Source organism: Eurosta solidaginis, chromosome 1 (assembly GCF_040869045.1).
Source record: "Eurosta solidaginis isolate ZX-2024a chromosome 1, ASM4086904v1, whole genome shotgun sequence".
Lineage (NCBI taxonomy): Eukaryota > Metazoa > Arthropoda > Insecta > Diptera > Tephritidae > Eurosta > Eurosta solidaginis.
The window spans coordinates 68,391,720-68,419,429 of NC_090319.1; the positions used below are offsets into that span (position 1 = coordinate 68,391,720).

Consider the following 27,710-nt stretch of genomic DNA (forward strand, 5'->3'; position numbering starts at 1 on the left):
GAGATGTCACACAGATGCATTTACTTATACGCCTATGTGCGCGCGAGAGACTGTAAACTACAAACATTCACATCAATAATTCAATCTTTATGTATCTGCATAAACGAATAAATAATTGCGTCTACACATATGTACCATGTACGAATACGAGCAGCGGAGAGTCAATGCGCAAACACATGCATATATCTGAGAAGTTTGAGAGCTACTGGACTAGTAGATTCTGGAAGCGCTTAAAAGATGTATAAAATTGTGCAATTTTAGTTGTAGCTGAGAAGTTTGAGAGCTCATGGACAATGCTAGTACATTCTGGAAAAATGCTAACGAGGAAACCAAAGGGTATAAAAGGCAACAGATGTAGAGGCGCTGCAATTCAGTTTGTGTTGAGTTATCAATCAGTTTGGTTATTAAGCCAGCGAGTAGCAAAGTATAAGTGTTATTGTGAAGTACTTAATAAAGGCCATTTTCCATCATTCAATATTGGAGTTATTTATTCAACAGTTTAGTGATTCGAACTTAGCAGAGGATTGCAAATAAGAGGATTTGCAGCAAATTCGTTACAATATTTTTTTTGCGTTTCAATGTTTTCCGGAATAATTAATGAACTGTTATTTCGATGACAGCATGAAACGTCGATGTGTTAGTGGAGAGCGAAAAAAGCTTTGAATGCGTGGGTGAACTGGTTACCTCCGTCTTGTAGGGTGATAGTAATACGCCAATTACACGGCACAAGTATCCTTGTGCCAATTACCAATTTGCACAAGGATTTGCCCGGTGTGTGCAGTGTTTGCGCTATTTGCGCAGAGAACTGCACTAAAATCAAAACGATTTTGATATTTACGCATGTCTGCAAATATTGCACATGCTTTTTTCTTCGTGTGTGGTGAATCTTACACAGTTTACCTGTGGTTTCTGATAACATAACATCGCTTAAAAATTTTATTATCGAAGGCGTAAAAACCATCTCTAGCTTGTACCAGGAATTCAATAAAAGTGAAAAAGCGTAATTATAAATAAAATGGAAAATTAACGCTTCTGGTGCGAGTTTTTTTGACTTGTATCGTGAATTACCAGCACTGTGGAAAATATGGAGTGCTGATTACAGCAATAGAACGCTAAAAAGCTAAAATTCATGTTATTGCCACAATATTTCGGTTCCATATATTTAGGTAAAATTTTCAGATGTCCTGCAGCATTTGTAGGTGATAATGCGATCTTTTTTCTATTGCAGGTGAAACATTTGCTAGCTACATTTGTGTGCATAACTGCACCACCTATTCTGTGGATGGTGTTACTGTTAAAGCCGATTTACAATCTAATACATTAAAACCCTGCGACTAGCGAACACTGTTGGAAAATTAGATATTGTATGGCGCTCGAATCTTGGCGAAAAAGGACGTTTGCAAACGAGTCAATTGCAACGATTGGTATGTGCATATCAAGAACACTGAAATAGTTGATTCAATAACAATATTAATTTTACCATTGGTTTTATATTTCAGCCCTTTGAATACAAAGATGTACGCCTCGAAGTTATTGATGCACAAAATATTGTCAAAATAGGTGAAGCTTTTACGTTTGTTTGTCGTTTGACCAATACTGCAGAACGTCCAATGGATTTAGTCGTCAAATTAGAAACACAACTTGAATTCAATTGTGATTATAGTGGTGCTGCAGAGTTTTCAATTGGTAAATTAGCATCAGGTGAACAACGTGAATTTCCGCTTACGGTGTGTCCAGCGCGTTTGGGACTTATCAAAATTAGTCCGTTGCTACTAACAAATATACTACAAAAGGAACAGTATATTATAGAAAAAGTGGTTGATGTATTTGTTGTAGATACAGATTATCATGAAGATGAAGCATTCCAAGTTAATAAATTTGTACGTTACGATAATGCAAGGCCAAAGCAAATGGAGGAGCGTACGCTGCAGCTGCAAGTGGTTTGAGACAAGATTTAAAGGACATGTATAAGCTATTTATAAGGTGTTGATGTGTTTGGAGTGTTTGTGGAAAATAAAGAGTGATTTTTTAAACAATTAGTGCCTTTTTTGTACAATTAAAACACATGTTTCATTTGTTGCGCTACTTTAAAAATGAATATTGTGCAGTGTTTTTGGGCCGTGTATGTCAAAATTTTCATTTGCACAAATTTCGTCGTTTTATATTTGCGCATGGCTTTTGTGTCATGTATTCGCCGTATAAGCAGTTTAAGTGCTGCAAGCGCGCAACATACGCGATCTCGTCGAAACACAGCAAAGGCAGCGGCGTGTTGTCGGAAGCGTAGGAAAATTTTCTAAAATTAACAACCTCATTTTCTATCATGCCAAAACAGCAATCTTTCGCCTGTTTGTAGCACGATTAGCAATACGTATAACAAGATTATTTTAATTTTCGATTATCTATTGACGATTTAAAGCCCCGTCACATAAGCGGTATTTCATATAGATGCGTTAACTCAACGCAGGATAAATATCTATCCTCTTTGGTCGCTCGCCAAACAGAATGAACCTCTAAAATTCATGTGGAAGGCAGTGTCCATTGCTAGCAACATTTTTCGCTGAAGTAAGGATCGGCTTTCGACTGCCTTTTAATGTAGGGGTTACGCTACTGGCAGATAAATTTGTCGACATAATAAATTCGATTTGCCAAAAATGTCCCTGAAGTGCTCCGAAACCGGGTGTGATATTTATAGTATTTTTGCGCTGAACACTTTTCTGCATTGGGGGCCTTCGGCCGTTATTATATGTATAAATAAATCACACTGGGTGGGTCCAACACCGGTTTGGAGATCAAAACTTGTCTTCAAAATTTTTAGGCGGGTACCACAAAATCATCGAAATTGATATAACCATGTCGTTGGCAAAGTTATCTAGAAAGACAAAATTAAAGTATGCAAAAGTAATACTTCTTATACACATGTTTATAAGTCATGTATACTTCCCTTAAATTCAGCGTCCTATTAGTCCCAATACATGGCCCGCTGAGGCTTAAGGTTGGAACCGTATGGGAGGGTGGGGGGTATTGGCGGGTCCCCTGATGCAGTTGTCCATGTCGCCAAGCTGTTTGTCACTTATTTGTAGCGTACGCAAAATGGTCCCCCTATCTATGTATAAGCCTGAAAATATAGTGTAAACATTAAACAAAGCCAGAGTTGAGTCACTTATTACACGATTTAATAAAAGATACGAATGGGCAGTTGTTAGCTAAAGTTACAATTGTACTATTGAAAACATACATATATTGCAGATAACGCTGGTTAGCACGTGAAGATGCAATAAAATGCAGCGTTACAGCGCTAGGTGACTCTAATACATTTTTTTGTTGCATCCAATTTTAGCACTCAACGACATATTGGTTAATTTTTGCAAATTATAAATAATAAGAATAAAGTATATGCAAAAATAACTCATATTATTCACCTTAGTAAACACAAGGTGCCTAGCACCAGAGTTAAACCTCCAAACAATTGTCGTCTTACACCACTGCAAGTGGATCTTGTCCTCAGGATGGTATTCCTACCAGGACCAAATCAGCACGGGTATCATAAGTAAAACAGAGCACTTTTTATACTCAGCTGAGTAGAGCTCACAGAGTATATTAATTTTGTTCGCATAACGGTACCCCGTAAAGGCATAAACTAATCGAGATATGTAGAGACTTCCATATATCAAAATGATCTGGGCGAAAAAAGAAATTAATTTAAACATGTCCGCCCGTCCGCCCGTCTGCCCGTAAACACGATAACTTGAGTAAATTTTGAGGTATCTTAATGAAATTTGGTATGTAAGTTCCTGGGCACTCATCTCAGATCACTATTTAAAATGAGTGAAATCCGACTATGACCACGCCCACGATATCAGAAAATTTGAAAAATGAAAAAAATGCCATAATTCTATACCAAATACGAAAAAAGGGATGAAACATGGTGATTGGATTGGTTTTTTGACGCGTTTAAATAGTGAATTTTAGTGAAATTAATAACAAAAACCTCTAATTAGTAAAAAAAAAAACAAGCAAGGAAGGCTAAGTTCGGGTGTAAGCGAACATTACATACTCAGCTGAGAGCTTTGGAGACAAAATAAGGGAAAATCACCATGTAGGAAGATGAAACTAGGGTAACCCTGGAATGTGTTTGTATGACATGGGTATCGAATGGAAGGTATTAAAGAGTATTTTAAAAGTGAGTGGGCCATAGTTCTATAGGTGGACGCCTTTTCGAGATATCGTCATAAAGCTGGACCAGGGGTGACTCTAGAATCTGTTTGTGCGATATGGGTATCAAATTAAAGGTATTAATGAGGGCTTTAAACGGAAGTAGCCCTTAGTTGTATATGTGAAAGCATTTTCGAGATATCGAATAAAATGTGGACCAGGGTGACCCAGAACATCATCTGTCATGTACCCCTAATTTATTTAGGTATATATGTAATAGCACGAACAGTATTCCTGCCATGATTCCAAGGGCTTTTGATTTCGCCCTGCAGAACTTTTTAATTTTCTTGTACTTAATATGGTGTGCGAAATTAATCGAGAGGGGAGGGGGAAGACGAATAAAGGGTAGGTAGGCTGCAATATATTGGAGCAAAGGTAAGGAAAGGGGACCTGCAGAGCGATGCGGAATGAGCGGTCCAAGGAAGGGTGGGCTTCTTGTGAGGTTATGTGAGAGAGGAATTATTAAGATGATTGTGACATCCACCCTGCATTAAGATGGAAATAGGGTTCAGAACCGCGACTCCATGTACTGAGCTAGCTGGGGCGATTCTACCTCAATTGCGCAAAGGGGCGGATACACAAATGTATGTGTACGTGACGAACTGCAACACAGCCGCTAAATTTTAGGCTTATCGACTGCGCCAACTATTTTTTGGCAGAACTGAATGAGGCTTTTCATGATTTAATATAAAAAGATATCAATTCGAATCAAATGATCAAATAAAAATCTTTGAAAATTTTATATGAAAGATTTTATAAAAATTTGTGAAATAAGTTGAATTTTTTTGATAGAAACTATTGTGTACTTATGTGCAATAACTGGGCATTCTTGTTTTAATTTTTAAGACCAAATTCCCTAATTCTATAAAAGCTATATGTAGGGTACTTTTTTGTATTGTTCTTGTTATTTTAACTATAATATACAAACTTAACTCATGTTTCACTTTGATCTGTTCTAATACTTATCAAGTTGTTTAAATATTTATTTTTCAAAGTATTGTTTAAAAGTCTATTTACCACTACACTATACTTCTATGATATTATTGCACTGAAGATATGTTTCAACGGCTTGCGCGAGAGCATTAAAAGTCCCATATGAATCGAATTTGGAATTTATAAAATCACAAAACTTTGTCTTTTGATGATTTTGTACAAATGCTCTGTTGCCAAATTTTTCCACAAAGTTGAACAAAGTAAAGAAGAAGCATTTTCATGAATGGGAAATCAAGAGAAAGGAAAGTTAAGAATGGATAGTTGTAAAAAATTCAGATTTGTGTGCAAAAGCTTTGTTGACATTTCATCACAACTCTTCAGCAAATAAATTATGTGGAAATTTAGATGCCAGGTTTTTGCATATATTCATATATTTATCCTCTTTGGTACAAACTAGCTTGTATTTTTCTTGTGGATCTTATCTGCTTGAAAAAAAATATATATATACTATATGTACATATATTTGTCGACCAGAATTGGTTAAATGGGAATATCGTATTCGAATTTCAGTCGATTAATTTTATTTGGGGGCTTTTGAACGCAAAATTATATATGGTATCTTTAAAGGCGGCCACCGTGGTGTGATGGTAGCGTGCTGCGCCTACCACACCGTATGCCCTGGGTTCACACCCCGTGCAAAGCAACATCAAAATTTTAGAAATAAGGTTTTTCAATTAGAAGAAAATTTTTCTAAGCGGGGTCGCCCCTCGGCAGTGTTTGGCAAGCGCTCCGGGTGTATTTCTGCCATGAAAAGCTCTCAGTGAAAACTCATCTTCCTTGCAGATGCCGTTCGGAGTCGGCATAAAACATGTAGGTCCCGTCCGGCCAATTTGTAGGGAAAATGAAGAGGAGCACGACGCAAATTGGAAGAGAAGCTCGGCCTTAGATCTCTTCGGAGGTTATCGGGTCTTACATTTATTTTTTTTAAATTTTTATTTTTTTTTATCTTTAAAGTTTTGATTTATTTTATACTTTTGTTCTATTTCTTCTATAAAGGTAACATCTGTACATCGTTAGAAGTACAAGAACGTACTCTATTGAATGATCTAAAAATGTATAAGGAAGAATAAACAGAGGGAAGGTTATATACCAGTATAAGTCTCCTCTTATGAAAAGGGTGTTTTTGGCCCCTTCGCCCGAATTTTAAGGGCGTATTAGAAATTCCAGGTATGCAGATTTTGTTTACTCTACTAGACCTGAAACTTGATGTCTCGCAAAGGATATATGTATTTTCAATGTCATGTAGTGTTGCTCATTGAGAAAAAATTGTCGCGTCCGTAAGCGCACTAAAGCTTATTTATATCCAGCGTTTTAAAAATATATTTCAGATTTCGAAAATCTACGGGCATTGGTTATTAATTTCACTTTCTGTTTCTCGTTTAAGGCATGTAACATTGCCCCTTGGCTTCCTTAAGTTTTGCATACTTTCACAAGCATTAAAAAATTACATATATTTCTCGTCGTATCCGAACCTCATATATATACATATATGAACTTCCATTTTTAAGGTACCCACAATTTTTGCTTCAAATATTGTAATATCCGCTCAGCCCGCTGCTCATGTTCTCATTTATGCAGGTTGAAATGCGTACGAATGTCCCGTCCGTAACCCAGGACTTGCCCATATGTATTTGCGAAGTTGAACAGTGTTATTAAGTTGACACACACGTGTACCAACTTCATGTTCATAAACAGTTCTTTGTTAAATTTTCTACAAAGTTCTTGAAATGCCAAATGTGGTTTTCCATTTGAACTTCTAACATTTATGTAAGTGAGCTCTCTTCCACCATGTTTCCTGGTGTCAGCGATGAACTTCTAAACACTTATCTGCACATATTCTTTGTTGTCCTTAGCGCATCTCACAGTTTTTCAGAAGTTTGTGATATTATATTCAGGCATTCTCCATCCTCCGTCCTATTATTTTTATTATTTCCACATCAACGTGCTCGAATAGCGCTGTTTTCCAGCATTTATTCTGTGCGGCCACCGTGGTGTGATGGTAGCGTGCTCCCACCGTATGCCCTGGGTTCACGCCCCGGGCAAAGCAACATCAAAATTTTAGAAATAAGGTTTTTCAATTAGAAGAAAATTTGTCTAAGCGGGGTCGCCCCTCGGCAGTGTTTGGCAAGCGCTCCGGGTGTATTTCTGCCATGAAAAGCTCTCAGTGAAAACTCATCTGCCTTGCAGATGCCGTTCGGAGTCGGCATGAAACATGTAGGTCCCGTCCGGCCAATTTGTAGGGAAAATCAAGAGGAGCACGACGCAAATTGGAAGAGAAGCTCGGCCTTAGATCTCTTCGGAGGTTATCGCGCCTTACATTTTTTATTCTTTGGACGATTGCACTGCCCACAACCGCTTACCGATTAAAATAAGCTTTTTCCATGAAAGTATCTTTTGCCTGACTCTGTACTACTTTTTATTAGTCCGAGTTAATACAACTAAACTGAACTTACTTAGGCCGGGGTTTTCAGTGCGAGTTTAAACTCTGGTTAAAGTTGATTAGAGTTTAACCCTGCCACTTCGGCCACTTAAGCTGAGATTAGCAGCAAAACTTTCTGTTATCGAACAAAGTGGCAAGGTTAAACTATAGTCAGTTTTAACTAGGGTTTAAACTCGAACTGAAAAACCAGGCATTAACAATATTTTTTGTGCAATCTTGTTAAATTTAGAGAAATCAAACTCTGCCTGTCATTCAATAATAAAATTCTAGATCGACCGTTTGAATGGAATTAAGAGCTACCTGGCCATATGTGTCCATTTCAATTAAACTGGTGGAATTCATGAGACCGTCTAAAAACGGGGACAAAACGAAGTACTTAATTATAATTACTAAATACATTGAAAATAATGATCACTAATAAAAATATGAGATTCAGAAAAGGATATCCAAAAATTTTTCCGCAGAAAACTGTATCCCTTTTTAAACACTTAAATTTATTTGAAATCAGCAAATGCTGTCTCTTAGCATGCACGCCAAGCCGCCAGAGTCTCGTGATTGTAGCAGTGATCCTAATTTAATTCTGACCTATGTATTAGGTTTTGTGTTCTCCTACTATTATTATTAGGCCAGGTTCTCTTAGTTATCTTGCAGTTATCTGAGGAGTATCAGATTGAGACTGCTAACTCCTTGAATAGCGGTGACGTCATCTTTTGCCTTGACTTGGACAACAACCTGCCGGGTATCGGCACCCGGCGCATTAAAGCAACGGACGTTACCGGTACATGCCCCCAAGTTATACAGCTTTTGCAGGGTTCGTCGTCATAAAACTGGTGGCTTATTATCAGAGGCTTGTTTTTTTTTTGGAGTGTGGTTTTACGTGACGGGTGCCAAGCCAAGCACACAACCCTCTCAGCGGGAATAATAGTATTACTATTCACGTTTGTAAACCGAGCCGATCAAAGGCCGTCGCCCACTTGCATCTTATGGTGGTCGGACTCTGCCGATAAAATCCCCCAGCTAGCGCTTAAACCCATTATGTCGGAGTAGCCTGGCCAGATTGTCGCCTCCTCACATTAGCTCACTGATTAACGTATGTTCAGTGGCGTCTCAGATGCTACTTGGTGCCAAGTGGCCGGAAGGACCGAGTCATTCCTTGTTGAATGGTGACCAGCTTTTACCAATTCCGTGGATTTCTATACACGGCTCCTCCAACATTACTACTGCAAGTAATATACTGCTTAGGTACTTATCTACTAAAGCTTTCGCAAAAGGGGATTGAATTATTCCCGTTTTCCTTGCCTCGTAAAAGCAAGCCTTTCTGATTCGGGGGTGTTAAAGCTTTGCTGTCTTTAGAGAACAAACCTCTAGAGATTCAGAAGTGTACGATGTGGACTTGAAATAAGCTAGAGGATCCCTGGGTATTAAATTAAAAGGCAGCATTTCTTATAATTAAATTTCCTTTTCGATGTGTATATCATATCCGATTTTTTATTCTTTCGACATTATTTAAGTCGGTAAATGATTTTAAGATTCTAATTTATAAGTTTAGACATATCGAAAGGATTTTTGGTCCGCTACCAATATTTCTTCAGCAAGTATTCCTTGCAAAGGAAGGACACATTTTCGGTTTACACCTGCGGTTCCAAAATGGACTGCGGTAAGGTGTCGCTATCAGTCCGTCTTTCCAATTTTTCTAATTTCTTCCTAGCGGAAGTTCTGGGCATAGAGATGTTGTGTACGTTCCTGCCGGAACCCTCGGTAGGAGGGCGCGAAGTGTGCTTTTACTCAGATAGCTAAACCACGCTCAAGGCGCTTCAAAGTCGCTTCAAGCCACAGCTAACTTCGCAAACATTACCCTAATCACAAGAACATCGAAGGCAACGAGAGCTTGCAAGGCAGGAGCACTGCACGGAGACGGTCGAGTAGCATCATATTCTTACATCAATCAAAAGAAACATACATAGCAGATTCAAGGGGTTAGCAGTCTCCAAATGATACTTCTCAGACAATTGCAAGATTACTAAGAGAACCTGTTCAAATAATAATAGTAGGAGAACACAAGACCCACTAAGTACATACTTAGGTCAAAATAAAATTAGGATCACTGCTAAAATCACGAGACTCTGGCCGCTTTGTGTGCATGCTGAGAGACAGCATTTGCTGATTTCAAATAAATTTAAATGGTTAAAAAGAGATACAAAGGTTAATATAAAAAATTTAGTTAAAGAATTGATAGATCACGCCTGTTAAGTCTTTCTTATTTGTCGGCAAAAATACAACTCAACTCACGCTGCTTGTTCATTTTTCCTCGCTGTCACCAGTTTGCCCCGATCTTTGCTTTATCTAAAAGGGGCGCACCCCAACCTAACCTAACCATGCATGTCAATGCAATGTTGTGCCTTTTACACAATTTAATCCTAACGCTCCGGTTTGAACATTAATAAATAAGTAATATGAATATTTTTTTTTTTAAGATCGTTAAAAACAGAGTATTTCAGGGGAGTATTTGAGCCTACCTTTTTAAAAAATCCAGATATCATTCCTTCTAATTATCACTGTGCGGTTATTTCCGCGACTGCGGACATTTCGTGATTTGTTGGGACTATTCAAAGTTTATTTTCGGGAAGGTCTCTGTACTGTTTACATAATCATATATTGGTATATCGCAATAGTTTTATGTTGCATTTTCTTCATGCGGAATGGAGCGCGGGTATTGGCTTGCTTTACTAATATGTGAATGATGAACAGACGTTTAAATCCATAACAAATTAAGGTTTCATTAATACTTTAGGCAATATCTTGATTATGTCAGCCCACTTCAATTCGAGCAGTGTAGTTGCTCAAAATTTAGTGCACTGCTCCCAACTCTGGTTTTGTCGCAGTGTACGATGGAATATTAACAGCTTGGAAACAGATAAAACTAATTACGTGTACTTTTCACTAAAAACACATTCATTGTACACGTGTTAACTTAATAACGCTATTCAACTTCGCAAATACATATGGGCAAGTCCTGGGTAACGGACGCGATATTCGCACGCATTTCAACCTGCATAAATGAGGACATGGGCAGTGGACTGAACGGATATTTCAATATTTGAAACAAAAATTGTGGGTATCTCAAAAATGGAAGCACATATATATATATGTATGAGGTTGGATGAGACAAGAAATAAATGTAATTTTTTAATGCTTGTCAAAGTATGCAAAACTTAACGAAGGTAAGGAGAAATTTTATATTCCATAAATCAGAAAAACAAAGGTTCAATAAAGACCCAATGCCCGTAGATTTTCGAAATCTGAAATAGCTTTTTAAAACGTTGAATTTGTTCTGAATGATGAACCCTATATGACATTGAAAATATATTCTTTGCGAGACATCTAGCTTTAGTTCTAGTAGAGTAAACAAAATCTGCATTCTTTGAATTTCGAATACGCCCTCAAAGTCCGGACTAGGGCTCCAAAGCCCCACTTTTCATAAGTGGAGACGTATACTGGTATATAACTTTCCTTCTGTTTAATCTTTGAAATTTGTATGAGATATTGCCATTTAACCATTTCTAGCCAAGCAGATAAAATTCACAAGAAAAGTGCAAGCTAGTTTGTACCGCTTTTTTTTCTTTCTTCATACGAAATTGTTGAATATACCAGTAAAACCTAAATTCATCTTTAAAATTCATATTTTGTTGAAATCAGAATTGATTTCAGATTTTCCTTAGATAATCTTTTGAATATGTAAATTAAAAAAGATATTTAAATTTTCGTCATATTTTGTAAGATTTCTCTAACATATCCAGGAACAGTTTATACACTGCTGAAAGCGCAAAATTCCCTATTTCTGACAACATATAAGAAATAAAGTTATAGGTCAATATATGGATCAACAAATGGAAGAGAGGTGATGGACTTGACAAATTTTAGACACCATAAAAAATTGTTACCAGAACTTTCTGGAAAATTCTCAGTAAACAGATCTATTTAACAACTGAAAGCTTTTTTATAAAACCTCCATTTTTAAAGTTTTTTTAATGCTAAATAAAAGTCTAGACCAAATTTTATTAAAAGCAAAATATAGATCTGGGTTTAACAGCGCAACAATATAGGGAAAGGACGTTATATTTTGGTAGTAAAACATCCGAATTCGCAAAACAGATGAAGCCTTTCTTTGAAATCATGGTTCTCTATCCAGGATGAGGGGAAAGAATAAACTATTTGATTTCCACATCATACACATATTTGACCTTTAATCTCAAGTGATATAAATAAAGTCTGACCACTTTTGATTTTCGGTTCGTGATGGACGTTATTTGGGATTCGCCCACATATAAAAAAACAATTGCAAGGAAATGTTCTTTTGAAAGAGTATAGCAAAATGTTTTGTCAAAGCGGCGCTCATTTTATTTCGCTAGAATATAAATCAATACTAATTAGTTCTGTTTGTTCAGCTAATTAAAAAAAAAAAAAACAAAAACAAGTACGGGTGTCTAAGTATGGGTGTAACCGAATATTATATACTCAGCGTGAGTTTGAATTGTACAGTTCTTTCCGATAAATTACCTTTTCGAATTTTGTTACGAGGGATTTATTTTTTTGAGGCTGTAGAAATGTTTTGTAATGCTTTGGAATAGGGGCGTGGCATTGCCCATTAATAAAAATGTCTCCCAATTTCCGCTTACAATAAAACTTGGTAAGTGAAATATTGATACAAAACTATTTTGCCCTAAGGTATAGCTTATTATTCTAGTCTACGACTTTTATATAAAAGTGGCCGCGATCCTTAACCGACCCCGTCCATTTTTACTAAAGTATTTCCGACTATACGGAGTTATGGCTCTCGAAACACAGAAAATTTTTGGGTCATAAAAAGGGCGGTGCCACGCCCATTTTCAAAAATTAAAATTGTTTCCTTTTTATTTTTTATAATTGCCCTTACAAAATGTAGCATTGATAAAAAAAAAACTCTTTTTTGCAAGGATATAGCTTATTGTATTCGTCCACGACCCTTTTAAAAATCTTTTATATAAAAGTTGGCATGGTCCTTCACCGATTTCGTAAATTTTGCTTCGAACCATTCTTTATAGTAAAGGCAAGCTCTCTGTCGAATTTTGTTATGATAGGTTCAACGGGTTTTGATTTATGATTAATAAAATTTGTATTTGTAAAATTGATTTAATCACAAGTGGGCGGTGCCACGCCCTTTTTCAAAAACATTTTTTAATTTTTATCAAGGGTCTTAATATCAGTCCACACATCAAATTTCAATATTTTAGATGAATTTAGTAAATAAATAAGCAGATTTTAAGTTTTTTTTAAATGTTATATATGTCAAAAGTGGGCGTGGTTACTATCCGATTTCCATCATTTCTAATAGCGATGGGAGATGAGCGCCAAGAAACCCATATACCAAATTTCAATATTTTATTCTCAATATTTACTCAAGTTATCGTGTGCACCGACAGACTGATAGACGGACAAGGCTAAATCAATTCCTTTTTTCATAAGCTTTTATTTACTTTCATTTGGTTGGTCTGTAATCAAATCTTGCAAGTTTAATTTGATACACTTCCCGGTGTCCGATTGAGTTGAAATTTTGCACACATGTATAACTCCAATGACAATGCAATATTACTTTGCGAGAATTCGATAAATTAATCGATAACAGAGTTATCGGTAAAGCTTTGTGTTCACAAGGGATTGTGCATACACGAGTTCAAAATTGCTTCGTTCTGCGCACCTACATCACACTTGACTGCTTCAGCGAATGAAAGAAAGAGAGAAAAAAACAAGAGGAAAATAACGTAAAAATTGCCCATAAAAAACAGCTGAACTAATGTTTACATGCGCAATGCGCCACCTTCTATAAAGCTTAAGTCCTTTGTTTAGAGGGATGGTGAATAACCACCAGTGGCTCAAGAACGAGGTAACTTCGCTTTGAGTCAGCAAATACCACCAAAATCAGAAGCAGTCATCTGGGCAAAGATTGATGGAGATTGTGGGACAAACAAATTGTGGGTTGTCGAAGCAGCAAATAAATCAGCACTGAACATACTTGTAGGAAAAACCCTGGCTATGACAAAACAAGATGGACGCATTCCGGTAAGAGTACTCAATGAGTTCAAGTCACCATTAAATTTGACCAAAGGAGCTATTTTGGGAAGATGCCAAGAGACCGAAGTAGTTATTAACTGTGAACAGCTCCAGGAACACGTTTCATCTAGTAATACTGATCTTTCAAATGATATCACGGCATGGACGCATGGGCTAGAGGAAGCCTATCAGAGTAAGGCAAAACAACTGCTCATAAAATACGCGAACATATTTGACCAGGATGGTTCCAAACCAGGCCGCACCAATGTTGTGAAACATCAAATTGACACTGGAGATGCGAGGCCGATCCGTCAAGCTCCACGTAGTGTTCCACTGGCGAAGCGGGAAGTTGTGAGACAAATCATACAAGAAATGAGTGACAGCGGCGTCATCGAACCATCAGCTAGTCCATGGAGCTCACCGGTAGTACTTGTAAAGAAGAAGGATGGAAAAATGAGGTTTTGCGTGGACTATCGAAAGTTGAATGACGTTACGAAAAAGGATAGCTACCCGTTGCCAAGAATTGACGACACTCTGGACTCGCTATCTGGTACGAAATGGTTTTCCACACTGGACTTGAAAAGCGGCTACTGGCAAGTTGAGGTGAAGGAGGAAGATAAAGAGAAAACAGCCTTCAATGTCGGTGATGGTCTTTGGCAATTTACAGTGATGCCTTTTAGACTTTGTAATGCACCAGCTTCTTTTGAGAGACTCATGGACCAGGTACTCAAAGGACTACATTGGAAAACATGCTTGGTGTACCTGGACGACATCATCGTATTGGGCAAGAGTTTTGATGAACATCTTAAAAACTTGGAGGAAGTTTTCCAGAGAATAGCTGGCGCTGGTCTGAAGTTAAGTCCCAAAAAGTGTAAGCTGTTTAAAAAGGAAGTAAATTATTTGGGCCACAAGGTAACGACAGAAGGTATCTGTACAGCAAATGAAAAGATAGAGGCAGTAAAGGATTGGCCAAGACCACAGAATCTGCATGAATTGAGAAGTTTCCTTGGGCTGTCCACATATTACCGCCGATTTGTACCAAATTTTGCCAGCTTAGCCCATAGTCTCCACGAGCTAACAAGGAAAAATAAAGCTTTTGAATGGAAGAAGGAGCAAGAAGTAGCTTTCCAAACATTGAAAGAGCGGTTGTGCACTGCTCCAATGTTGGCATACCCGATTCCAGGAGCAACGTTTATTCTAGATACAGATGCGAGCGGATATGCTATAGGAGGCGTTTTATCACAACTGGTCGATGGACAAGAGAAGGTAGTTGCATATTACAGCCGTTCAATTGGAAAACCAGAGAGGAACTATTGCGTTACACGGAGAGAGCTGTTGGCATTGGTAGAGTGCATTAAACATTTTCACAAATACCTCTACGGCCAGCGATTCCGTGTCAGGACAGATCACGCAGCGTTGAAATGGCTTCTGCAGTTCCGTAATCCGGAAGGACAATTGGCACGGTGGATCGAGCGACTACAAAGCTACGACTTTTCCATTGAGCATCGAAAAGGTAGTACCCATGGAAATGCTGATGCAATGTCACGAAGACCATGTAGTTTGGAATGCAAGCACTGTTCAAAAGCCGAGGCTAAAGAAGACATTATAGATGTCCGGCTAATGAATATAACATGTACAGATGAATGGGACAAGGAACAGCTAAGAAAGTGCCAGCTAGAAGATGCAGATCTGTCACGTGTTATGCAAGGGCTCGAACGAAATGAAAGACCAAACAGAGAAGAGATGTCAGCAGAGAGTCCCATTGCGAAGTCATATTGGGCACAGTGGAACAGTTTAGAATTGATATCCGGTTGCCTTCATCGAGTATGGGAGAGTGAGGATGGTAAATACAAGAATAAACTGATAGTTGTTCCCAGAAAGAGGATTCCTGACGTGCTCAGCGAGCTGCATAATGGTCCAAGCGGAGGTCATCTTGGAATCACGAAGACGCTCGAGAAGATTAAACAGAGATTCTATTGGGTTGGTTGCCGTCAGTCGGTCACTGAGTGGATTGCGAACTGCGAGGTTTGCAGCAGAGCGAAAGGGCCGAGAACACGAAGTCATGGCCAGATGAAGCAATATAACTCAGGTGCCCCATTTGAAAGGATCGCCATGGATGTCGCAGGTCCATTTCCTACTAGCAACCACGGAAACAAATACGTACTGGTGGTTATGGATTATTTCAGTAAATGACCAGAGGTATACCCAATCCCAAACCAAGAAGCAGAAACAGTAGCAGAAGTGGTTAAAACGAATGGAATGCAAGGTATGGTGTACCAATGGAGTTACATTCTGACCAAGGCAGGAATTGCGAATCAGCTGTGTTCCAGGAAATGTGTAAGTCATTGGGCATTCGAAAAACACGGACAACTGCATTGCATCCTCAATCCGATGGTATGGTAGAACGATTCAATAGAACATTGGAGGAGCACTTAAGGAAAGTAGTAGACAAGTACCATAAAGAATGGGATACCCGCATACAATTATTCTTGATGGCTTACCGATCAGCAGTGCATGAGACAACGGGCCAAACCCCTGCAAAAGTAATTTTTGGCAATGGCCTTAGACTGCCAGCTGATTTGAAGTTTGGGATAGATGTCAATGCGGAGAGAAATGTCAGGAAATCCACTAGTGATTTAGAAGAAGAGCTAAGAGAAATACATGATCTGATAAGGCAACGAACAAAGATTATGAGTGACAAGATGAAAGCCAGATATGATAAAGCCATTAATTCAGAAGGTTTTCAGGAAGGAGATTTGGTGCTGTTATACAACCCACAACGTAAAAAAGGTTTGTCCCCGAAATTGCTGTGTAATTGGGAAGGCCCATACAAAGTTGTAAAACGGATCAACGATGTAGTGTACCGCATACAAACCATCGGTAAACCACGAACCAAAATGAAAGTGTTCCATTTGGAAAGGCTGGCAACGTTTAGATCGAGAGATTTGTCTGATCGGGACGATCAGACTTAGGTGGAGGGCAGTGTCACGGATATTATCATCACTAAGTTATCCCATCACTAAGGCGATGCTAAGGCCATGCCAAGCAGTATTTACGTTAATAATGAAATCAAGTATACACATATATAAGGCAGCCCAGAGAGATGTCACACAGATGCATTTACTTATACGCCTATGTGCGCGCGAGAGACTGTAAACTACAAACATTCACATCAATAATTCAATCTTTATGTATCTGCATAAACGAATAAATAATTGCGTCTACACATATGTACCATGTACGAATACGAGCAGCGGAGAGTCAATGCGCAAACACATGCATATATCTGAGAAGTTTGAGAGCTACTGGACTAGTAGATTCTGGAAGCGCCTAAAAGATGTATAAAATTGTGCAATTTTAGTTGTAGCTGAGAAGTTTGAGAGCTCATGGACAATGCTAGTACATTCTGGAAAAATGCTAACGAGGAAACCAAAGGGTATAAAAGGCAACAGATGTAGAGGCGCTGCAATTCAGTTTGAGTTGAGTTATCAATCAGTATGGTTATTAAGCCAGCGAGTAGCAAAGTATAAGTGTTATTGTGAAGTACTTAATAAAGGCCATTTTCCATCATTCAATATTGGAGTTATTTATTCAACAGTTTAGTGATTCGAACTTAGCAGAGGATTGCAAATAAGAGGATTTGCAGCAAATTCGTTACAATATTTTTTTTGCGTTTCAATGTTTTCCGGAATAATTAATGAACTGTTATTTCGATGACAGCATGAAACGTCGATGTGTTAGTGGAGAGCGAAAAAAGCTTTGAATGCGTGGGTGAACTGGTTACCTCCGTCTTGCAGGGTGATAGTAATACGCCAATTACACGGCACAAGTATCCTTGTGCCAATTACCAATTTGCACAAGGATTTGCCCGGTGTGTGCAGTGTTTGCGCTATTTGCGCAGAGAACTGCACTAAAATCAAAACGATTTTGATATTTACGCATGTCTGCAAATATTGCACATGCTTTTTTCTTCGTGTGTGGTGAATCTTACACAGTTTACCTGTGGTTTCTGATAACATAACATCGCTTAAAAATTTTATTATCGAAGGCGTAAAAACCATCTCTAGCTTGTACCAGGAATTCAATAAAAGTGAAAAAGCGTAATTATAAATAAAATGGAAAATTAACGCTTCTGGTGCGAGTTTTTTGACTTGTATCGTGAATTACCAGCACTGTGGAAAATATGGAGTGCTGATTACAGCAATAGAACGCTAAAAAGCTAAAATTCATGTTATTGCCACAATATTTCGGTTCCATATATTTAGGTAAAATTTTCAGATGTCCTGCAGCATTTGTAGGTGATAATGCGATCTTTTTTCTATTGCAGGTGAAACATTTGCTAGCTACATTTGTGTGCATAACTGCACCACCTATTCTGTGGATGGTGTTACTGTTAAAGCCGATTTACAATCTAATACATTAAAACCCTGCGACTAGCGAACACTGTTGGAAAATTAGATATTGTATGGCGCTCGAATCTTGGCGAAAAAGGACGTTTGCAAACGAGTCAATTGCAACGATTGGTATGTGCATATCAAGAACACTGAAATAGTTGATTCAATAACAATATTAATTTTACCATTGGTTTTATATTTCAGCCCTTTGAATACAAAGATGTACGCCTCGAAGTTATTGATGCACAAAATATTGTCAAAATAGGTGAAGCTTTTACGTTTGTTTGTCGTTTGACCAATACTGCAGAACGTCCAATGGATTTAGTCGTCAAATTAGAAACACAACTTGAATTCAATTGTGATTATAGTGGTGCTGCAGAGTTTTCAATTGGTAAATTAGCATCAGGTGAACAACGTGAATTTCCGCTTACGGTGTGTCCAGCGCGTTTGGGACTTATCAAAATTAGTCCGTTGCTACTAACAAATATACTACAAAAGGAACAGTATATTATAGAAAAAGTGGTTGATGTATTTGTTGTAGATACAGATTATCATGAAGATGAAGCATTCCAAGTTAATAAATTTGTACGTTACGATAATGCAAGGCCAAAGCAAATGGAGGAGCGTACGCTGCAGCTGCAAGTGGTTTGAGACAAGATTTAAAGGACATGTATAAGCTATTTATAAGGTGTTGATGTGTTTGGAGTGTTTGTGGAAAATAAAGAGTGATTTTTTAAACAATTAGTGCCTTTTTTGTACAATTAAAACACATGTTTCATTTGTTGCGCTACTTTAAAAATGAATATTGTGCAGTGTTTTTGGGCCGTGTATGTCAAAATTTTCATTTGCACAAATTTCGTCGTTTTATAGTTGCGCATGGCTTTTGTGTCATGTATTCGCCGTATAAGCAGTTTAAGTGCTGCAAGCGCGCAACATACGCGATCTCGTCGAAACACAGCAAAGGCAGCGGCGTGTTGTCGGAAGCGTAGGAAAATTTTCAAAAATTAACAACCTCATTTTCTATCATGCCAAAACAGCAATCTTTCGCCTGTTTGCAGCACGATTAGCAATACGTATAACAAGATTACATATAACAAGATTATTTTAATTTTCGATTATCTATTGACGATTTAAAGCCCCGTCACATAAGCAGTATTTCATATAGATGCGTTAACTCAACGCAGGATAAATATCTATCCTCTTTGGTCGCTCGCCAAACAGAATGAACCTCTAAAATTCATGTGGAAGGCAGTGTCCATTGCTAGCAACATTTTTCGCTGAAGTAAGGATCGGCTTTCGACTGCCTTTTAATGTAGGGGTTACGCTACTGGCAGATAAATTTGTCGACATAATAAATTCGATTTGCCAAAAATGTCCCTGAAGTGCTCCGAAACCGGGTGTGATATTTATAGTATTTTTGCGCTGAACACTTTTCTGCATTGGGGGCCTTCGGCCGTTATTATATGTATAAATAAATCACACTGGGTGGGTCCAACACCGGTTTGGAGATCAAAACTTGTCTTCAAAATTTTTAGGCGGGTACCACAAAATCATCGAAATTGATATAACCATGTCGTTGGCAAAGTTATCTAGAAAGACAAAATTAAAGTATGCAAAAGTAATACTTCTTATACACATGTTTATAAGTCATGTATACTTCCCTTAAATTCAGCGTCCTATTAGTCCCAATACATGGCCCGCTGAGGCTTAAGGTTGGAACCGTATGGGGGGGGGGGGGGGGTATTGGCGGGTCCCCTGATGCAGTTGTCCATGTCGCCAAGCTGTTTGTCACTTATTTGTAGCGTACGCAAAATGGTCCCCCTATCTATGTATAAGCCTGAAAATATAGTGTAAACATTAAACAAAGCCAGAGTTGAGTCACTTATTACACGATTTAATAAAAGATACGAATGGGCAGTTGTTAGCTAAAGTTACAATTGTACTATTGAAAACATACATATATTGCAGATAACGCTGGTTAGCACGTGAAGATGCAATAAAATGCAGCGTTACAGCGCTAGGTGACTCTAATACATTTTTTTGTTGCATCCAATTTTAGCACTCAACGACATATTGGTTAATTTTTGCAAATTATAAATAATAAGAATAAAGTATATGCAAAAATAACTCATATTATTCACCTTAGTAAACACAAGGTGCCTAGCACCAGAGTTAAACCTCCAAACAATTGTCGTCTTACACCACTGCAAGTGGATCTTGTCCTCAGGATGGTATTCCTACCAGGACCAAATCAGCACGGGTATCATAAGTAAAACAGAGCACTTTTTATACTCAGCTGAGTAGAGCTCACAGAGTATATTAATTTTGTTCGCATAACGGTACCCCGTAAAGGCATAAACTAATCGAGATATGTAGAGACTTCCATATATCAAAATGATCTGGGCGAAAAAAGAAATTAATTTAAACATGTCCGCCCGTCCGTCCGTCTGCCCGTAAACACGATAACTTGAGTAAATTTTGAGGTATCTTAATGAAATTTGGTATGTAAGTTCCTGGGCACTCATCTCAGATCACTATTTAAAATGAGTGAAATCCGACTATGACCACGCCCACGATATCAAAAAATTTGAAAAATGAAAAAAATGCCATAATTCTATACCAAATACGAAAAAAGGGATGAAACATGGTGATTGGATTGGTTTTTTGACGCGATTAAATAGTGACTTTTAGTGAAATTAATAACAAAAACCTCTAATTAGTAAAAAAAAAAAACAAGCAAGGAAGGCTAAGTTCGGGTGTAAGCGAACATTACATACTCAGCTGAGAGCTTTGGAGACAAAATAAGGGAAAATCACCATGTAGGAAGATGAAACTAGGGTAACCCTGGAATGTGTTTGTATGACATGGGTATCGAATGGAAGGTATTAAAGAGTATTTTAAAAGTGAGTGGGCCATAGTTCTATAGGTGGACGCCTTTTCGAGATATCGTCATAAAGCTGGACCAGGGGTGACTCTAGAATCTGTTTGTGCGATATGGGTATCAAATTAAAGGTATTAATGAGGGCTTTAAACGGAAGTAGCCCTTAGTTGTATATGTGAAAGCATTTTCGAGATATCGAATAAAATGTGGACCAGGGTGACCCAGAACATCATCTGTCATGTACCCCTAATTTATTTAGGTATATATGTAATATCACGAACAGTATTCCTGCCATGATTCCAAGGGCTTTTGATTTCGCCCTGCAGAACTTTTTAATTTTCTTGTACTTAATATGGTGTGCGAAATTAATCGAGAGGGGAGGGGGAAGACGAATAAAGGGTAGGTAGGCTGCAATATATTGGAGCAAAGGTAAGGAAAGGGGACCTGCAGAGCGATGCGAAACGAGCGGTCCAAGGAAGGGTGGGCTTCTTGTGAGGTTATGTGAGAGAGGAATTATTAAGATGATTGTGACATCCACCCTGCATTAAGATGGAAATAGGGTTCAGAACCGCGACTCCATGTACTGAGCTAGCTGGGGCGATTCTACCTCAATTGCGCAAAGGGGCGGATACACAAATGTATGTGTACGTGACGAACTGCAACACAGCCGCTAAATTTTAGGCTTATCGACTGCGCCAACTATTTTTTGGCAGAACTGAATGAGGCTTTTCATGATTTAATATAAAAAGATATCAATTCGAATCAAATGATCAAATAAAAATCTTTGAAAATTTTATATGAAAGATTTTATAAAAATTTGTGAAATAAGTTGAATTTTTTTGATAGAAACTATTGTGTACTTATGTGCAATAACTGGGCATTCTTGTTTTAATTTTTAAGACCAAATTCCCCAATTCTATAAAAGCTATATGTAGGGTACTTTTTTGTATTGTTCTTGTTATTTTAACTATAATATACAAACTTAACTCATGTTTCACTTTGATCTGTTCTAATACTTATCAAGTTGTTTAAATATTTATTTTTCAAAGTATTGTTTAAAAGTCTATTTACCACTACACTATACTTCTATGATATTATTGCACTGAAGATATGTTTCAACGGCTTGCGCGAGAGCATTAAAAGTCCCATATGAATCGAATTTGGAATTTATAAAATCACAAAACTTTGTCTTTTGATGATTTTGTACAAATGCTCTGTTGCCAAATTTTTCCACAAAGTTGAACAAAGTAAAGAAGAAGCATTTTCATGAATGGGAAATCAAGAGAAAGGAAAGTTAAGAATGGATAGTTGTAAAAAATTCAGATTTGTGTGCAAAAGCTTTGTTGACATTTCATCACAACTCTTCAGCAAATAAATTATGTGGAAATTTAGATGCCAGGTTTTTGCATATATTCATATATTTATCCTCTTTGGTACAAACTAGCTTGTATTTTTCTTGTGGATCTTATCTGCTTGAAAAAAAATATATATATACTATATGTACATATATTTGTCGACCAGAATTGGTTAAATGGGAATATCGTATTCGAATTTCAGTCGATTAATTTTATTTGGGGGCTTTTGAACGCAAAATTATATATGGTATCTTTAAAGGCGGCCACCGTGGTGTGATGGTAGCGTGCTGCGCCTACCACACCGTATGCCCTGGGTTCACACCCCGTGCAAAGCAACATCAAAATTTTAGAAATAAGGTTTTTCAATTAGAAGAAAATTTTTCTAAGCGGGGTCGCCCCTCGGCAGTGTTTGGCAAGCGCTCCGGGTGTATTTCTGCCATGAAAAGCTCTCAGTGAAAACTCATCTTCCTTGCAGATGCCGTTCGGAGTCGGCATAAAACATGTAGGTCCCGTCCGGCCAATTTGTAGGGAAAATGAAGAGGAGCACGACGCAAATTGGAAGAGAAGCTCGGCCTTAGATCTCTTCGGAGGTTATCGGGTCTTACATTTATTTTTTTTTATTTTTATTTTTTTTTATCTTTAAAGTTTTGATTTATTTTATACTTTTGTTCTATTTCTTCTATAAAGGTAACATCTGTACATCGTTAGAAGTACAAGAACGTACTCTATTGAATGATCTAAAAATGTATAAGGAAGAATAAACAGAGGGAAGGTTATATACCAGTATAAGTCTCCTCTTATGAAAAGGGTGTTTTTGGCCCCTTCGCCCGAATTTTAAGGGCGTATTAGAAATTCCAGGTATGCAGATTTTGTTTACTCTACTAGACCTGAAACTTGATGTCTCGCAAAGGATATATGTATTTTCAATGTCATGTAGTGTTGCTCATTGAGAAAAAATTGTCGCGTCCGTAAGCGCACTAAAGCTTATTTATATCCAGCGTTTTAAAAATATATTTCAGATTTCGAAAATCTACGGGCATTGGTTATTAATTTCACTTTCTGTTTCTCGTTTAAGGCATGTAACATTGCCCCTTGGCTTCCTTAAGTTTTGCATACTTTCACAAGCATTAAAAAATTACATATATTTCTCGTCGTATCCGAACCTCATATATATACATATATGAACTTCCATTTTTAAGGTACCCACAATTTTTGCTTCAAATATTGTAATATCCGCTCAGCCCGCTGCTCATGTTCTCATTTATGCAGGTTGAAATGCGTACGAATGTCCCGTCCGTAACCCAGGACTTGCCCATATGTATTTGCGAAGTTGAACAGTGTTATTAAGTTGACACACACGTGTACCAACTTCATGTTCATAAACAGTTCTTTGTTAAATTTTCTACAAAGTTCTTGAAATGCCAAATGTGGTTTTCCATTTGAACTTCTAACATTTATGTAAGTGAGCTCTCTTCCACCATGTTTCCTGGTGTCAGCGATGAACTTCTAAACACTTATCTGCACATATTCTTTGTTGTCCTTAGCGCATCTCACAGTTTTTCAGAAGTTTGTGATATTATATTCAGGCATTCTCCATCCTCCGTCCTATTATTTTTATTATTTCCACATCAACGTGCTCGAATAGCGCTGTTTTCCAGCATTTATTCTGTGCGGCCACCGTGGTGTGATGGTAGCGTGCTCCCACCGTATGCTCTGGGTTCACGCCCCGGGCAAAGCAACATCAAAATTTTAGAAATAAGGTTTTTCAATTAGAAGAAAATTTGTCTAAGCGGGGTCGCCCCTCGGCAGTGTTTGGCAAGCGCTCCGGGTGTATTTCTGCCATGAAAAGCTCTCAGTGAAAACTCATCTGCCTTGCAGATGCCGTTCGGAGTCGGCATGAAACATGTAGGTCCCGTCCGGCCAATTTGTAGGGAAAATCAAGAGGAGCACGACGCAAATTGGGAGAGAAGCTCGGCCTTAGATCTCTTCGGAGGTTATCGCGCCTTACATTTTTTATTCTTTGGACGATTGCACTGCCCACAACCGCTTACCGATTAAAATAAGCTTTTTCCATGAAAGTATCTTTTGCCTGACTCTGTACTACTTTTTATTAGTCCGAGTTAATACAACTAAACTGAACTTACTTAGGCCGGGGTTTTCAGTGCGAGTTTAAACTCTGGTTAAAGTTGATTAGAGTTTAACCCTGCCACTTCGGCAACTTAAGCTGAGATTAGCAGCAAAACTTTCTGTTATCGAACAAAGTGGCAAGGTTAAACTATAGTCAGTTTTAACTAGGGTTTAAACTCGAACTGAAAAACCAGGCATTAACAATATTTTTTGTGCAATCTTGTTAAATTTAGAGAAATCAAACTCTGCCTGTCATTCAATAATAAAATTCTAGATCGACCGTTTGAATGGAATTAAGAGCTACCTGGCCATATGTGTCCATTTCAATTAAACTGGTGGAATTCATGAGACCGTCTAAAAACGGGGACAAAACGAAGTACTTAATTATAATTACTAAATACATTGAAAATAATGATCACTAATAAAAATATGAGATTCAGAAAAGGATATCCAAAAATTTTTCCGCAGAAAACTGTATCCCTTTTTAAACATTTAAATTTATTTGAAATCAGCAAATGCTGTCTCTTAGCATGCACGCCAAGCGGCCAGAGTCTCGTGATTGTAGCAGTGATCCTAATTTAATTCTGACCTATATATTAGGTTTTGTGTTCTCCTACTATTATTATTAGGCCAGGTTCTCTTAGTTATCTTGCAGTTATCTGAGGAGTATCAGATTGAGACTGCTAACTCCTTGAATAGCGGTGACGTCATCTTTTGCCTTGACTTGGACAACAACCTGCCGGGTATCGGCACCCGGCGCATTAAAGCAACGGACGTTACCGGTACATGCCCCCAAGTTATACAGCTTTAAATGTTTGCAGGGTTCGTCGTCATAAAACTGGTGGCTTATTATCAGAGGCTTGTTTTTTTTTTTGGAGTGTGGTTTTACGTGACGGGTGCCAAGCCAAGCACACAACCCTCTCAGCGGGGATAATAGTATTACTATTCACGTTTGTAAACCGAGCCGATCAAAGGCCGTCGCCCACTTGCATCTTATGGTGGTCGGACTCTGCCGATAAAATCCCCCAGCTAGCGCTTAAACCCATTATGTCGGAGTAGCCTGGCCAGATTGTCGCCTCCTCACATTAGCTCACTGATTAACGTATGTTCAGTGGCGTCTCAGATGCTACTTGGTGCCAAGTGGCCGGAAGGACCGAGTCATTCCTTGTTGAATGGTGACCAGCTTTTACCAATTATGTGGGTTTCTATACACGGCTCCTCCAACATTACTACTGCAAGTAATATACTGCTTAGGTACTTATCTACTAAAGCTTTCGCAAAAGGGGATTGAATTATTCCCGTTTTCCTTGCCTCGTAAAAGCAAGCCTTTCTGATTCGGGGGTGTTAAAGCTTTGCTGTCTTTAGAGAACAAACCTCTAGAGATTCAGAAGTGTACGATGTGGACTTGAAATAAGCTAGAGGATCCCTGGGTATGAAATTAAAAGGCAGCATTTCTTATAATTAAATTTCCTTTTCGATGTGTATATCATATCCGATTTTTTATTCTTTCGACATTATTTAAGTCGGTAAATGATTTTAAGATTCTAATTTATAAGTTTAGACATATCGAAAGGATTTTTGGTCCGCTACCAATATTTCTTCAGCAAGTATTCCTTGCAAAGGAAGGACACATTTTCGCTTTACACCTGCGGTTCCAAAATGGACTGCGGTAAGGTGTCGCTATCAGTCCGTCTTTCCAATTTTTCTAATTTCTTCCTAGCGGAAGTTCTGGGCATAGAGATGTTGTGTACGTTCCTGCCGGAACCCTCGGTAGGAGGGCGCGAAGTGTGCTTTTACTCAGATAGCTAAACCACGCTCAAGGCGCTTCAAAGTCGCTTCAAGCCACAGCTAACTTCGCAAACATTACCCTAATCACAAGAACATCGAAGGCAACGAGAGCTTGCAAGGCAGGAGCACTGCACGGAGACGGTCGAGTAGCATCATATTCTTACATCAATCAAAAGAAACATACATAGCAGATTCAAGGGGTTAGCAGTCTCCAAATGATACTTCTCAGACAACTGCAAGATTACTAAGAGAACCTGTTCAAATAATAATAGTAGGAGAACACAAGACCCACTAAGTACATACTTAGGTCAAAATAAAATTAGGATCACTGCTAAAATCACGAGACTCTCGCCGCTTTGTGTGCATGCTAAGAGACAGCATTTGCTGATTTCAAATAAATTTAAATGGTTAAAAAGAGGTACAAAGATTAATATAAAAAATTTAGTTAAAGAATTGATAGATCACGCCTGTTAAGTCTTTCTTATTTGTCGGCAATATAAATTTAAATGGTTAAAAAGAGGTACAAAGATTAATATAAAAAATTTAGTTAAAGAATTGATAGATCACGCCTGTTAAGTTTTTCTTATTTGTCACCAGTTTGCCCCGATCTTTGCTTTATCTAAAAGGGGCGCACCCCAACCTAACCTAACCATGCATGTCAATGCAATGTTGTGCCTTTTACACAATTTAATCCTAACGCTCCGGTTTGAACATTAATAAATAAGTAATATGAATATTTTTTTTTTTAAGATCGTTAAAAACAGAGTATTTCAGGGGAGTATTTGAGCCTACCTTTTTAAAAAATCCAGATATCATTCCTTCTAATTATCACTGTGCGGTTATTTCCGCGACTGCGGACATTTCGTTATTTGTTGGGACTATTCAAAGTTTATTTTCGGGAAGGTCTTTGTACTGTTTACATAATCATATATTGGTATATCGCAATAGTTTTATGTTGCATTTTCTTCATGCGGAATGGAGCGCGGGTATTGGCTTGCTTTACTAATATGTGAATGATGAACAGACGTTTAAATCCATAACAAATTAAGGTTTCATTAATACTTTAGGCAATATCTTGATTATGTCAGCCCACTTCAATTCGAGCAGTGTAGTTGCTCAAAATTTAGTGCACTGCTCCCAACTCTGGTTTTGTCGCAGTGTACGATGGAATATTAGCAGCTTGGAAACAGATAAAACTAATTACGTGTACTTTTCACTAAAAACACATTCATTGTACACGTGTTAACTTAATAACGCTATTCAACTTCGCAAATACATATGGGCAAGTCCTGGGTAACGGACGCGATATTCGCACGCATTTCAACCTGCATAAATGAGGACATGGGCAGTGGACTGAGCGGATATTTCAATATTTGAAACAAAAATTGTGGGTATCTCAAAAATGGAAGCACATATATATATGTATGAGGTTG

General features: G+C 38.0%; 2 protein-coding genes across 2 annotated transcripts; both read left to right on the top strand.

The window, feature by feature from the left end:
* Positions 1–980: 980 nt before the first annotated feature.
* On the top strand, positions 981–1,995 carry LOC137243566 (probable trafficking protein particle complex subunit 13 homolog). Its single transcript, XM_067771428.1, has 3 exons — positions 981–1,166; positions 1,229–1,424; positions 1,500–1,995. The coding sequence occupies exon 3, from the start codon at positions 1,611–1,613 to the stop codon at positions 1,944–1,946; it is 336 nt and encodes a 111-aa protein (XP_067627529.1). The 5' UTR covers positions 981–1,166; positions 1,229–1,424; positions 1,500–1,610; the 3' UTR covers positions 1,947–1,995.
* A 15,793-nt stretch (positions 1,996–17,788) lies between these two features.
* Positions 17,789–18,826, top strand: LOC137243622 (probable trafficking protein particle complex subunit 13 homolog). Its single transcript, XM_067771553.1, has 3 exons — positions 17,789–17,997; positions 18,060–18,255; positions 18,331–18,826. Exon 3 carries the CDS (start codon positions 18,442–18,444, stop codon positions 18,775–18,777), a length of 336 nt encoding a protein of 111 aa, XP_067627654.1. The 5' UTR covers positions 17,789–17,997; positions 18,060–18,255; positions 18,331–18,441; the 3' UTR covers positions 18,778–18,826.
* Positions 18,827–27,710: the final 8,884 nt, after the last annotated feature.

Excerpts from the sequence above, each read along its gene's own strand:
- LOC137243566 (XM_067771428.1), top strand. The coding sequence starts at position 1,611 with ATGGATTTAGTCGTCAAATTAGAAACACAACTTGAATTCAATTGTGAT.
- LOC137243622 (XM_067771553.1), top strand. The coding sequence starts at position 18,442 with ATGGATTTAGTCGTCAAATTAGAAACACAACTTGAATTCAATTGTGAT.